At 40.2% G+C, this 13,254-nt stretch overlaps 1 protein-coding gene across 2 annotated transcripts in view; it reads right to left on the bottom strand.

Moving 5' to 3' along the window:
• Positions 1-670: 670 nt before the first annotated feature.
• Positions 671-13,254, bottom strand: part of LOC106965242 (sodium/calcium exchanger 1) — a 50,921-nt gene continuing 38,337 nt past the window's right edge. For both annotated transcript variants that reach the window (XM_015061210.1, XM_015061211.1), the window contains exons 4-7: positions 11,857-12,042; positions 10,833-10,922; positions 5,938-6,041; positions 671-5,819 (exon numbers count right to left, since the gene is read on the bottom strand). In XM_015061210.1, coding sequence (XP_014916696.1) covers positions 5,547-5,819; positions 5,938-6,041; positions 10,833-10,922; positions 11,857-12,042 — 653 coding nt within the window. In that variant the 3' untranslated portion in view covers positions 671-5,546. The remainder of the gene's footprint in view (positions 5,820-5,937; positions 6,042-10,832; positions 10,923-11,856; positions 12,043-13,254) is intronic.

Raw genomic sequence — 13,254 nt, forward strand, 5'->3', positions numbered from 1 at the left:
ATACAGACGAGCGATTCTTTGAGACGGAAAGACCATTGAGGACACATGCAGATATGTTGTGCGTAACTAGATAAAGAGGTACAAGACAGAAAATCAGGTGGGTGGGAGTCAGCATAGAGACACTGTTGAGTCAGTATGGAAAGCAGCCAGGCATACAGTACGCCAAAAAGATTGACGGAAAACGCGATGCGGCCTGAAATCGACGGCAACCGCTCGACTTTAAAAAAAAAAACACAAAAAAAAAACAACAGGAAAACAAAGGGCACAGGAAACAAACGAGTTGGTAGAGTTAAGGAAAACAAACCCATCTAGAAAAGAAAAATCTGAATTTATGGAAAGGAGAGACAAGGCAGAGAGAAAGACAAGTTTTTAACTTCTCCAAAAAGGCAATATATGTCATTCTTGAGTGTAGCGAGTGTTCTTCCTTTTAAATAAATATGTTGAATTAATTCTCTATGGTTAGCGTATGGCCATATAGGTCATCCCACTGGTAACACTGTACAGTATATACACAATATGATTTCTTTAAAGACAAAATAACATTTAGATGTACATACAGTATTCTTCATTGGTCAGAATACAGCCATGGTATTAAAAGTAGCAAGCCATGTATTTCCCCCGCCCCCTCCCATTTTCTGCTTTTTTTTTTTTCAAAGATTTTTTATTTTTATTTTTTACAAATAACCCATGCAACTGTCATATAGATTTAAGATATATAACTCCGCTATCTCCTCTCTCATTCAATAACAGCAGATATTGCCTTTTTCTTTTTTGAAACATAAATCTCGGTTAATGATAATGTGCAATTAATTCAGAGACTCTGCAGCTTTGTTTGAATCAACAAAAAAAAAAAAAAAAATCAAAATGTTAGCTCTACACCAAACCGTAACCAAGAAGAAGATCAACGGAAAGATCCAAATCTGTACAACATTCAGACTTCTTCCCGTCAAACACCACAGGAATGGGATACGATTCTCTATAACTATGTACAGGCATGTCATCATTCATGCACAGTGTCAACAAGTAGCACATCGACATTCCAAAACATGGAAAACTTGGCATAGGGAGAAACGGTGGCTTTTCGGGGGAGGAAGTTTAACAAAGATTACTGCCTGTGTTTGGTTACTTTTGGCAGGACATTTAGAAAGAAAGAAAGGGGAAGGGAATGAAAACACACGAGGACAGATAAGACTTCATAACAATACACATGCTGGGCAGAAGGAGTCCATTGTCTCACTGGCCCAGAAATCAATGTATGGCTGTAACTTCATTATTTATTTATTTTTATTTTCAACTTCGTCCTCCACATATTTTTTTTTCATTCTGTCTACTCTTTGTTAGCATCCTGTAATTTTATTTGTTAAATGTTGCTTTAAAGGTAGACAATAACTCTTGGTAACTTTCTTTTCCTTTTTTTACTTAAATCCCAGCAGTACATTTCTTTGCTCATCTCGTACCAGAGGGGGTGTCCGTCCTTCCGTCCTTCCTTTCCCCTCGTTCCTTTGACTGTCCAGTGTTGCATGTATTTATTTCTCAGTCTGTCAGACAGTCGGTCAGTTAAGGAGTAAATTAGGCAACAGAGACATATCAACTTTTACATTAGTAGCAACATTATTAATGGTTAACAACTGATTCAACACCACTGGATTATTATTGTTATTTTTTTTTTTTTACAAGAACATTGTAATTACTGTGTAAATCAGTCAGAACAAAAAAAAAATCTGTTTACAGCAAAAGCAACTCTGCTAGCGAAACGGTTCTGTAGCCGTTTCACTTGGCAACATGAAGCAGTGCAAGGTTTTTCCTTCATATTAAAATCTTACTATTGAACAGCAAAAAAACACCCAAAAATGACTGCAGTCTACAGCTCATTTGTTTAATCCATCATTGCTTTTGTTTTGTGTTCTAGACTTGTTACTCGCAGGCCTAAGCCAAGAAGCTAACTCGAGAGCTATTGCAATTATTTGCTAAGAAAAATAGGCTAAAGAATTAAAAAAAAAAGAAAAAAACAACTGCCTGTTTTGTATTTACAGTCATGACTAGCAGACTTGCTGGTTGCCGCTAAACATTTAGCCAGTAAATTAGCTTCCCCACCTTGGTTCTGATGGTGAGAACCGCTCCCTTTAGCTTCACGTTAGCCAAGGCCGCCAGTCAAGGTAGGCATATAGAAACCGTGTGCAACAATGCTGGTGTTGCAAGAGAGAACGCTCGCCTTTTAGCGAAAGAAAAACGTTTGCTTCTGGTAAAATTGTGCAACTGATGGTCTGAATGCATAAAAAAAAAAAAAAAGAAAAAACTGCATTGTTGCAAGTGCTTCATTCCTGTAGACTTTCTGGAACATCTAAGAAAATTCATGTTTTGAAGTCATTTAAAGTTAATGCAGCTTCTTACATTTTTTTTTTTTTTTCACGTGCTAGCATAACTTCATTTTAAGTTGTTTACAGTGTATAAACCTTCAGCTTCATGCCAGTGAAGAGACAAATACATAAAAAATTGACCTAGAAAGGTTTAAACAACACCCATTTCCTGTAGCTCCTTAAAGAAAGGTGATAATATATTTGGTGTTTTTTGGAAAGAGATGTTGATTAGAAAACCATTTACTGGATGGGTTACAAATATTTCTGATAGAAAGATGTCCCTTTGGCAAAATAGGGGTAAACTGCCACTCCAAAGGCTTCATACGACAACTGCTGTCTAATACAGAGCTTTTCATATTCCAGAGTTGGGGTTTTTTTCCTCTGCCATTTTGTTTCATTAGCAACGCAAATGGCTGTCTTGAGCCAGGTTGTTGGATCTTTATCCGATCAAACGTCCTCTACTATCAGCTAATTGTCTACAACTCTACTCAGTTGTTTTATAAAACTTAGAACATTTATAATGTCCTTCAAAATTCTCTGGATTTACATCCAATGAAGGCCTCTGCTCGACTCTCACTGGCATCGACAACGGTCTTCGACAAAATTACTGCTAAGTTTACAACGGTTTACATCTAGTCCAGACTAATTATTTTACAGATAAAATTTAAAATACTGTTTATTGTACATCAAGTAAAAAAAACAAACAAAAAAAAAAAAACATCTCACATGGGAAATACTTGCCAATTAAGTTGCATAAAGTAGTGCTATAGTACAAGTGTGTGTACGCTGAGATCCTTATGGTTGTAGCTGAATAAATAAAATAACAGTCTGAGTCTAAACTTCTCACAGTCAAATTAGGCTTATTAATATTTTGGGCTTCTTTGTTTCCTCCTGTTGATGTAAAGTTTAACACCAACATCTCGGAGGGTATGTTCACCGTTTTAATGTCTGGTTTTGGATGAGTTTTGATTAGTTTTGCAAAGTCAGGTAGGTAGAATGAACGGACAGTAAAACTAATGTTTTAATGTAATTTTCTTTTTTTTTTTTTGTCATTTGGACCACTGCCTCTCTGCAATCAGACAATGAAATTCTTCTCTTAGCTTCCTTAGAAGTGTGGCTAGTTTTAAATTTAGTCAAAGTAATAACAGAATTTATAGGACAACCATTTGGGTCCTACGTTATTAAGTAAAACTGGACTTTTTTTTTTCCTTTTAGAATTCTACCAGTGAATCAGAGACATAAAGGTCTTATGTTCAACAGTCTGAACATATAAACAACACACTGAAATCATTTAGGCGCATCATCACCTTTGCAAGGCAACAATCTGGTTATTAAAATTGTACATTATCCTATTTTTCTCTCTCTCATCAACTGGCTTTTATGTTTGGACTAAATATTTGGTCTTACAAAATAGACACTTATGAAAAAAATGGCAACTGCCTTGTAGTTAAACTCCGTTGTGATTCAGACTGAAGGGAGCTATGCCGTGTTATGAGTTGACGTAGCTTAAAGAAAGACCAACAGCGTTAGTCGAAATGGGACAGGACCCAACTAGGGATGTGATTTTGATCTGAGCAAATCGAGACAATAATCAAGCACTTCTTAGTACTAGACTCAATACTTTCTCCTCTGAAGCAAAGTTCTATCAAGTAAGAGTCAACAAAGTTCATCATCATGTGTTACATTGCCCTCGCCGTTGACCAATGTACATCTGTTTTAAGAATGATTAAACCAAAAGCCAGAATCAGGAATTAGTATTTTGTTGTAACAAAGCCCTTGATATTAGAAGTATTCAAACGGTTCACCGGACAACCGGCACCGGGTTGCTTAGGAGAAGGGATGTTGTCCAAACTTGTTTTAGAGAGTCAAACCGTGTCGAACAGATCTGACAGAAAGTCCATCAGGTTTTGCAGATATTTGCATGTATGATTTTCAATGATTTCACTGAAATATGGTTGTGGAAATCTCAGCTGTGGGAAAAATAAGACGTTCCCACAGTGTTAAAAAAAACAACAACAAAAAACAATAAAGATTAACTTTGATATTAATGCGACGACTATGGTTTCTCTAACAGTTTTTAACGGTAGAGTGGCCAGCGTGTCTTCTCAGACATGGCCTTATTAAAGGTAAAAGCACATTAACCCCCACCACCAACTTTGATTGAGAAAGGACCTTAAACCATCTACATCTACAGTATAAAGCAACAAGAACGAAGGGCCCTTCGAGGGGGTGGAGGGGGCTGAGGCGTGCAGCATTAACCAAGACATTCAGAACGAAATCAATCGAGTTGAAACGTGCGTCCGCCTCAGAGTATTTACACGTGCCACCCCGGCGATGATCAAAGTTTCGCCACACGGAACGGGCCCCTCCCAGAACAGAAATTCCCAATTCAGCATTTTCTACAAGCCGCGAGAGTCAAGAGGACCTCGAGTACAATAGCATTTTTGTCTTAATGCAGCAACAGCAAAAACAAGAGGCATTTTTTTTTCACAGTAGTTTACCATCGTCCTACCGCGCCTAAGCACATAAACACACCCTCCTACTCCTGCAGACACACAGATTGTTGTCGATACTTGGATGTGGCCGAGAATCCGGTTTGTTCTTACTGTGTGTTGCGCACGCACTAACATTTTATTTTGGAGCTGGACAACAAGAGAATCATTGCTCCGACTTGAGGAGGTCTTCCATTTAGGCCACATCATCACACTTGGAGCACTGATGATCGGGCTGAATATTTGAAATATGTCTGATTCATCTGGGAGAAAAGACATTTTTCACATCTGTGCATGTCAGTAAGTTTGTCTTATGAGTTTAAACATGAATTTGGTCAAGACAGCTTGATGCGTGAGGATTTGTGGAGTAAGGGGAGAATTTTTTTTTTTCTGTTTTATATTCCTTTTTGCCATCAGTTGAGTAATTTCTGTAGTGGCTATAATTCTCAAGTATGATGTCCTTCCGCGCGCCTTTGCTTCCTTTCACCGCGTTTTTAGATGCTTGAGTGCACCTGAAAGTCCTTCACCTGTACATACATCCATTCATTTGTCATTTAACGTATTGCACAAAGGGAGGGAGTAATAGATCAATAAGACAACCTTAAATTTCCAAGAATCCGTTCCTTTATTTTCCCTTTCTTCTATCCTTCCGGTTCCTCTGTCCCACCCTTCTCTTCGGGATCTTCCGCTCGCTCTCTTAAAAGCCTTGGATGTGGCAATAGGCCTCCAGTGAGGAGAAGAGAATGTAGAGAAGCCACAGGCTGAAGAACAGCATGGTGGTCAGGGCCTTCGCAGTCCGGGGCCCACCAAGCTCCCCGCCGATCTCCGGCCGCCGCCGGTACATCAGGGTGGCGACGCAGATGAAGGCAAATATGGTGAAGAGTGTGACGGAGAAAGCCAGAGTGCCGGGGTCGACCTTAAACTCGTGGCCCTTGCTGTTGTGGTAGATGGCAGCAATGGACCACGCCACCTGCCAGAAGGGGGGCAGACACAAACTTAGTGATGTGGAGCACACTTAGGTTTTGGAAAAGTGTCGCTGAAAAGGCAAAAACAGCAAAGAGAAACATTGAAATTGGCTCCGTACTCACCCCGATGCCCAGGAACACATTGACGGCATTGGAGCCTGTCACGTTGCCAATGGAGGCGTCTGCATACTGATCTTGTATGGCTGCAACTTTACTGGCAAATGTATCTGTGTGGAGAGAAAGAATAAAAGTGAAACAGATTGGAGAAAACTCACCATGCCACTTTTTCCATTTTATTTTTGGGGAGTTTTACTGTAATAATAGTGGCCATATAAACTTTGGTTTAGGTCACAATCAAAAGGCTTGTCTTTAAAACTACAAAAATACTATTATTTTCACGCTTTTTCTAAAATTCTTTGAGATTTTTAGATGGCAATGGAAGAATTCAAAAGAAAGAAAGAAAGAAAGAAAGAAAGGAAGAAAGAAAGAAAGAGAAAAGGAGGCAAAGGGGAGGAAGAAAGAGGTAGACTAGGAAGGAAGGCAGGTAATGAATGACGGAATAATGATAGAAAAAAAAGAAAGACATGAAGGAACAAAAAGTGAGAACACGATGGACTGAAATAAGGCGGATAATAAAATTGGAAGGATATAAAGAAGCAATGAAGGGAGTTAGAAAGGTCAGAATGTAAGAAGGACAAATTTAAGCAAAAGGGCAACAAATAAAGTCTGAAAAATGGAAATGTTTGTCCATATTCTCATTTTCTTTTTTCATACTTATAACCCAGAAAATGGGAAATCAAATTTTGCGATTCTCCAAATTTCCTCCAGTCTGCAGAGGAACAAGACCACTGAACTTTCCTCCTAAGGTGTTCAAACGATCATCATGAGGGGTAAAGAAAACAATAAAAACACTAATATCACTGACAAAGTACCAAACCCCACCTTGACACAGTCCAACACTGAATTTCACACCCTTCATCCTAATATACGAGCGCCACACGAAGCCAGGCACATGAAAATACACAAGCCTTATATATGTTAGAGAGCTTCAAGCTTTATGTGTTTAGTCCCACATACATCATGTTTTTACATACACCAACACACACTGCATGATACGATGAAGTCACCGCAGCTTCACATTAGCTTAGCTTTAGTTCTGTAGTGATAATTCAGGTAAGCCTGCAGAGCCAATTTCCAAATTCAAAGAGCAAAGATTAAATTAGGACACCACAGTCTTGTAGCCGTGTTGGCTGTCCGGGTGAGAAGGGATTTATTCCCCTAATCAATAATTTAGAGGGATGAATCTCCATTTTCATAGACAAACAACTTTTGGCCGGGTGGCTAAAGAGCATCCCCCCACAAACCCTCCTCCTAGCTTCATGTCTGCCGAGCAACAAAAGCTCTGAGGGGGAAACGCTCTTTATTACTTTACTGACAGAATATGTGAAGGCGCTGCCAAATCTTGACAATAGGCTTTTTGGGTGAACAAATAGCCAGTCAGCACTCTTTTTCTCTCACTAATTAGCCAGCCGCGCGCCATTGTTGCAGGAGTTTCCATCTTGTTTTTATCCGGCCGAGGCAGAGCGAAGAGAGAAAGGCGACGTAAAAGCAGAGAGGTGAAGGAACAGAAGATGAATAAGAGCTTCCTGGCAGCGACGGCCAAGTTGGCATTTGCAATGGGATGGAAAAAGAATGGCCGGAAGGACAGCTTGCAAGCGGAAAGCGAGGGTCAAGACAACGTACTAAAATAGTCCGGCAAAGACAAAACCAGCCCTGCCTCCCAATGCACCTCGATGCTTTCAGAGACATTCCAGTTTGGCCCAACCGTGGCTCTGTTTGCGTCAAGTCCGATGTACCATAAGCCCGCACGTGTGCGAGTTCCAGGAGAGAAGTGGCCGCATAAACAGCGCTTGTGTGTTTTGTGAACGAGGCCACCTGGGTCCAATCTAATGCCATGCCTCCACCAGCTGGCAAAGGCTTGCGAGTGTGTGCTTCAGTTGCTCTTGCAAGTGCTCCGCGAGCCTGATTTGAGTGGGAGTGTGTGTGGGTGCCTGTGTGTTCAGTAGCTCACTGCATGTTTGTGCAAAGCGGCTTTGACGCTGCGGCTCCTTCTGTGACAGTACGTCTCCCCGGAGAACGTCCTGCCCTTTTTCCTCCTCTACCTCGCCGTTCACCCCTTGCCTACGTCTCCTGACTCTCTCTCCCTGGTCATCTTTTCCCTGTTGTCTCCTAAATTGGAAGGAGGAGGCTTGGGAGTGATGACGTGCTCAAGCTGTTTTTTTTTTTTTTTTTTTTTCGGCTTGTGTTATTTTCCTTTTACATTTTGGAGGGTCGGGGGTGGGGGGGTTATCTAATAGAGAAAAGGAATGATGGATGAATTTTGCAGTATCCTTTCTGCTTATTGTAATGCAGCAATCTGAGTATATATAGTACATCTGGGGTTACAGAATGCAGTTTGCACCTGACAAAAATAATGTATTGCAGAGGATTTGCTGGTTATTGATGAAGCGAAGTGACTGTGTGTAGCTACAAAAAACATTAGCAATACCACTGCCACTGCTGAAATAAGGATGACAATAATGCCAATATTATGTCACCGATAAACTGGTGCAGAAGACTTATGATGGAATATGCTCTGCTGTTATGTAGCAAGTGCACTGCCCTGGCAGTTTTGGTATAATCTAACTTTTAAATCAAATTGCATTTTCTGAATTGGTAGAAACAGTCACATCAAAATTGGTTGAGAAATGTTTCTCGACGTAAATGTTTTTTTGTTAAGAGCTATAATTCTATGAGAATTGTGATATTTTCTTGCCCCATTACTCGCCTCTATTTTCTGAATGCATACTGCCCCTTTCAAACACTGTTTAGCCCTAAACTAATTATTGCAAACGAGGCTTTTGCCAAGTCCAAACCCATTCAAGTTACCATCCCTCTCAACTCTCTCTCTCCTTTTCCTCAGCTCTGCGCCTGTTTATGCGCATCATCTGAGCTAACTGTGATACACGAGGTTAATCATCTTGGAACCGCAGCACAGGATGGGTTTTATTAACTTTAATGGCCACAGCACCAGGGCTCAGTTTCTCCATGTCAATGTGTGTGAGCTTGTTTGTGTGTGTGTGTGTGTGTGTGTGTGTGTGTGTGTGTGTGTGTGTGTGTGTGTCTGTGTGTGTGTCATAACTGGGTTGGCGGCCTCGAGAAGGCGATAGCACTTTTTATTCCTGTTCTGAAACTCTGCAGACCGTGTGCACATCTGTTTGCAGTCGACTTTCTGGCGTCTCCTAGCTGATGTATCGGTCTGTGAACGCGGCTGTTGGCAGGTGTGCATTTTTCTCTGGGTGTGTACATGTGTGTAGGACACACACAGCACATTACCTTCATCCCCCGAATAGGAGGACAGACCACCTGAGTGCAACTTGACGAATGGGGCTGCGATACCAAAACGCTGTGCTCGCAATACAACAAGTTGTGTTGGCATTTGTCGGGTTACGTGGTTTGCAGGTAAACGTGTCGGTTCTTTGCTCGTTTGGCATTTGCAGTATAATATGTAATCGCATGATAAGCGCTTTAACTTCCTGTTAGGGTGAACGGGGCTTCAAATGTCTATCCATCAACCATGTTTCTGTTAGCCGTAATCGCCGTCATGGAAACAGTTGAACTAACTGTGTAGAAAAACTTTTACTCCGTATTATAAATGAAAGGAAGAAGGTCTAATAACGAAAGTTCCTGGTAATGATAAATGTGAAAATGCCGACAGAATGATCCCTGAGGGGGGTCACTGATTAACACACATCTATACCTAAAATTGCTGACCAGAGGAAATTTTGCTCATAATGACTTTATGGAGCTAAATGCCAAATGAAAAAGGGGAGAAAAGATTTGATTAAGCTGATGGAAAATCCAACAGTGGAAGTTTATAATGAGCATTTTGGGAAAAAAAGAAACAGTGATGCCTATTTCAGAGGGACTTGGAAAAGCTACCAACATCGAGTTATTCAAATGACTGATAAACTTTTTTTTAAACATCATGTTCCTACAGTTAATATTTCGAAGAAAGTGCCAGGAGTTTTATTTTTCCACCTCAGTGGAGCACAGGGTTACGAAGCACTGAACCCTCCCCCACCTGTTGCCGCACACTGAATCAGCAAGCTCAAATGAAGGAGAGTCTGTTAAGCAGCGGACCGCAGCAAAAACATAACTTTATGCGCAACAAGCATTTCAAGATGTACAATAAAAGTAGCAGGGATTTATTTATTTTTTTTATTTTAAAGTAAATATTTCAACTTCAGATATACCTGTAATAATCATTAGTCAGAACTGCTGTTTTTTTTTGTTTTTTTAGTTTCATTAAAAGCTTTTTTTTTTCTTTCTAATTCTGTGACGTCAACAAGCAACTACATTATTCCTCAAGGTTATTATGCTGCAAGAATCCCGACGTTTAGTGCAACTATGTGCAGCATTAAATTTAGTGACTTGAGGAGCCTTGCACATTCATTTTTAATTAACGGAAATGCTATCAAGAATTAGTAAAACATTAAGTTGAAAAAAGAAAATCTACTTTTGTGAATAAAAAAGCTTAGATGCTCACAAACAACTTCTGGAGACCATTTGTTTTGGATCAATGTGTTTTTACTTGACGGAAACGATGTTTGGAAGTCATTCTGACCTGGCGCGGATTAACTCGGAGCTTTCCAGGCTCAGCAGGGAATTCTGTGAACTTAAATGAGATTTCTGTGGCCCACAAGGATCTGCTTGGTAGGAGAATGTTGGTGCTTAGAAAACATTTTTCTGCCTCTGCCTTGTGGGTGAATGCAAATCTAAACCACAAGGATAAAACGTTTAAAAATGCCCGATGATAAGTGCTGAGATATTTGCTTGTTGCTTGTAAAACTGTTGTTTCACCATTTTGGAGAATTAAGCGTTAGTTTTTGTAAAATTGATAGAAAAAAAAAAAAAAAAAAAAACATCAATCCCCTTACTAAAGCGTCACAATACTCAGAACATGAACATGCTCTCACCTGGCACAGACGTTCCCAGCGCCACAAATACGACCGCAGTGACGGAGTCCTTGAGGCCCACGGTGCAGCCAAAGTGAGAAGCCAGATCCCCTGCAAAATATCATAGGAAGTGCATCACAGTGATGTCATTTAGACAGGAAATGCTAAACGTCGCACTGCATGAAGCTTAAAATGGCAACCTGGTCAACGTAAACAAATGAAATGTAGAAATATGAATTTATTCACTTGTGCAAAAGTGAATTAACTTCAGCTTAAAAAGTGAAAGTCATACAACAGAGATTTTATTCAACTGTAGAAATATATTTCAAAGTTTTATGTGGATCTAGTCTGATAATTACAGTTTACAACTAGTAACTAACCTAATATTTTTTTTTACACAGAATCACTATGAGTATTGATGGGCCAACAAAATATCAAGAATTTTGACTTGACAGCTGTCAAGTGAAGGAGTTAGCTGGCCTGTACATGTTAAACGTATAAATGGAAAGTTGGGTGGAAGAAAAAAGTATGTCAAAAAACAAGGTAGCAACAAGGGTAAGTGCAGCCTTCTGACGATTGGTTAAGCAAAGTTCAAAGATTTGCAAATGTCCCATTGCAGATGGCATTATTCTAGATTTCATTTAGAAACTACTAAGACTCTGAGAGTGGAGAAGAATAGAATCCACGTTTCTTGAGGTCCAGTAGAAAGTTTACAGATGCAGTCAATATTTGGGGCGTCATGACATCTGCTGCTGTTGGTCCACTTTATCAAGCCCAAAGTCAGCAGAGCGATCTACTGAGAAAATTTACCACACTTCATGCTTCCTTCGATCCCCCCAACAGGACTTTGCACATGTTTACGCTGCAAAACGTGCCAAAACTTGCTTTATAGACCGTGGTGACACTGTGCAAGATGATTATTAAAGTGAACAAATATAAGCACTTGAAATAAAAATTCTATGAACGAGTTTCTTGTCTTTCTTTTTGTTTTTTTTATCACGATGCACCTGTGCGGTGAACTACTTCATTGGGACTTTGCGCTCACCGATGACGGCAGTGAGCAGTCCGATCATGCAGATGGACACGACGAAGCAGGCCCAGCCGCTCCAGTAATCGGTGGGCGGGACGAAGGCGAACAGAACCTTCCAGAAGACGGTGAGGAAGTGCATGACGTAGTCAAAGCACGACGGCAGTTTCTCCTCCCCGCACTCCTCGTCGTCGTCATCCTCACCTGGCAGGAAGAAACAGAGTTCATTTAGAGCCTATTTTTATTTATTTATTTATTTATTTCTCAAAGCCGAAAGAATCAAGGACACAGCACAAACGGGTAAGTGCAGATGTGAACTTTGCGGTGTGGTTGTCAGAAAAGCCGAAGGTTCAGATGAAAAAAGAAAAACAACAAAAAATCCCCCCAATAAGCCCCCACAAATGATATCCACTTTTCAAATGTTGTGATTCTCAAAAGGTTTTTCCATGTTGGTTTCCACTGCTGAGTGATTTCTGCTGGCATTTCTGCAAAGCCTGTTTGGTTTAATAACCATGGAAACAGGGGAGTTGTTTGCCGGTGGGTGAAGCTGATTGCTTACAGTGAGATGTCAAATCTGTGATGAGTTTAATGAAACACACAGTCAAGCGAAAACAAAACCAAAAAGCAACAAAAAAAAAAAAATTAAAAAATTAAAAAAATGCAACGATGGTACAATGTTCCAATTCTTTGTGCAAAACAGATTCACAATGAAAAAAAAACCCACTTGTACATCTACATTTGCCGTCGTTATACCACCCTAACATTGGCCTGACATCTTGAAAAACCTCATCAGTCAACTCAAATAAATGTCAGGTAAATAATTTGTGACCCGACTGCCCAACACGTCTGTGTAATGTCAGTATCAGAGTCTAATCACTTCCTCGGGACATGAGCTACAGCCATCCTGATCAGCTCTCTCAGAGTGTGGATATTGACTGTGATTAAATGCAAGAGGTGCTGAAACATAAAATTCAAATTACTTTTCCAGCTCGATAAAAAAAGCCAGCACCCCAAAACCTCCCCCCACTCCCGTTTCTGTTCCATTTAGAAAAGGCTCAAACCAACAAGTAAATGAGGCTCCACGCTGCTTCAGTGAAACGCCGTGATTGGGTGAATCCCAAGGAGAGCAGTGATCTCCCATTGATTTCATTCCAGTCATCCACTTCCCGTCTACTACAAAAAAATAAAAAATGAAAAAATAAAAAAGATACCGATGCGATTCAATTCCCCTGAGCAAACCAAAGCAGACCAAAACAAATGTTTGCACACTTAAGTGAGGACAACGTGGACAGTTTTCCACCAAACTTGACATCTGACTGTGCCTCCTAGTTTTTGCAAGAGCCCACCATTTACACTTTAAAAAATGGAAACCATTTCTTCCAGGGTATCCTAGCTTTTACCTTCCACACACACACG

Source organism: Poecilia latipinna, unplaced genomic scaffold (assembly GCF_001443285.1).
Source record: "Poecilia latipinna isolate Pla-1442-1.1 unplaced genomic scaffold, P_latipinna-1.0 Scaffold1789, whole genome shotgun sequence".
In the NCBI taxonomy this organism is placed as follows: domain Eukaryota; kingdom Metazoa; phylum Chordata; class Actinopteri; order Cyprinodontiformes; family Poeciliidae; genus Poecilia; species Poecilia latipinna.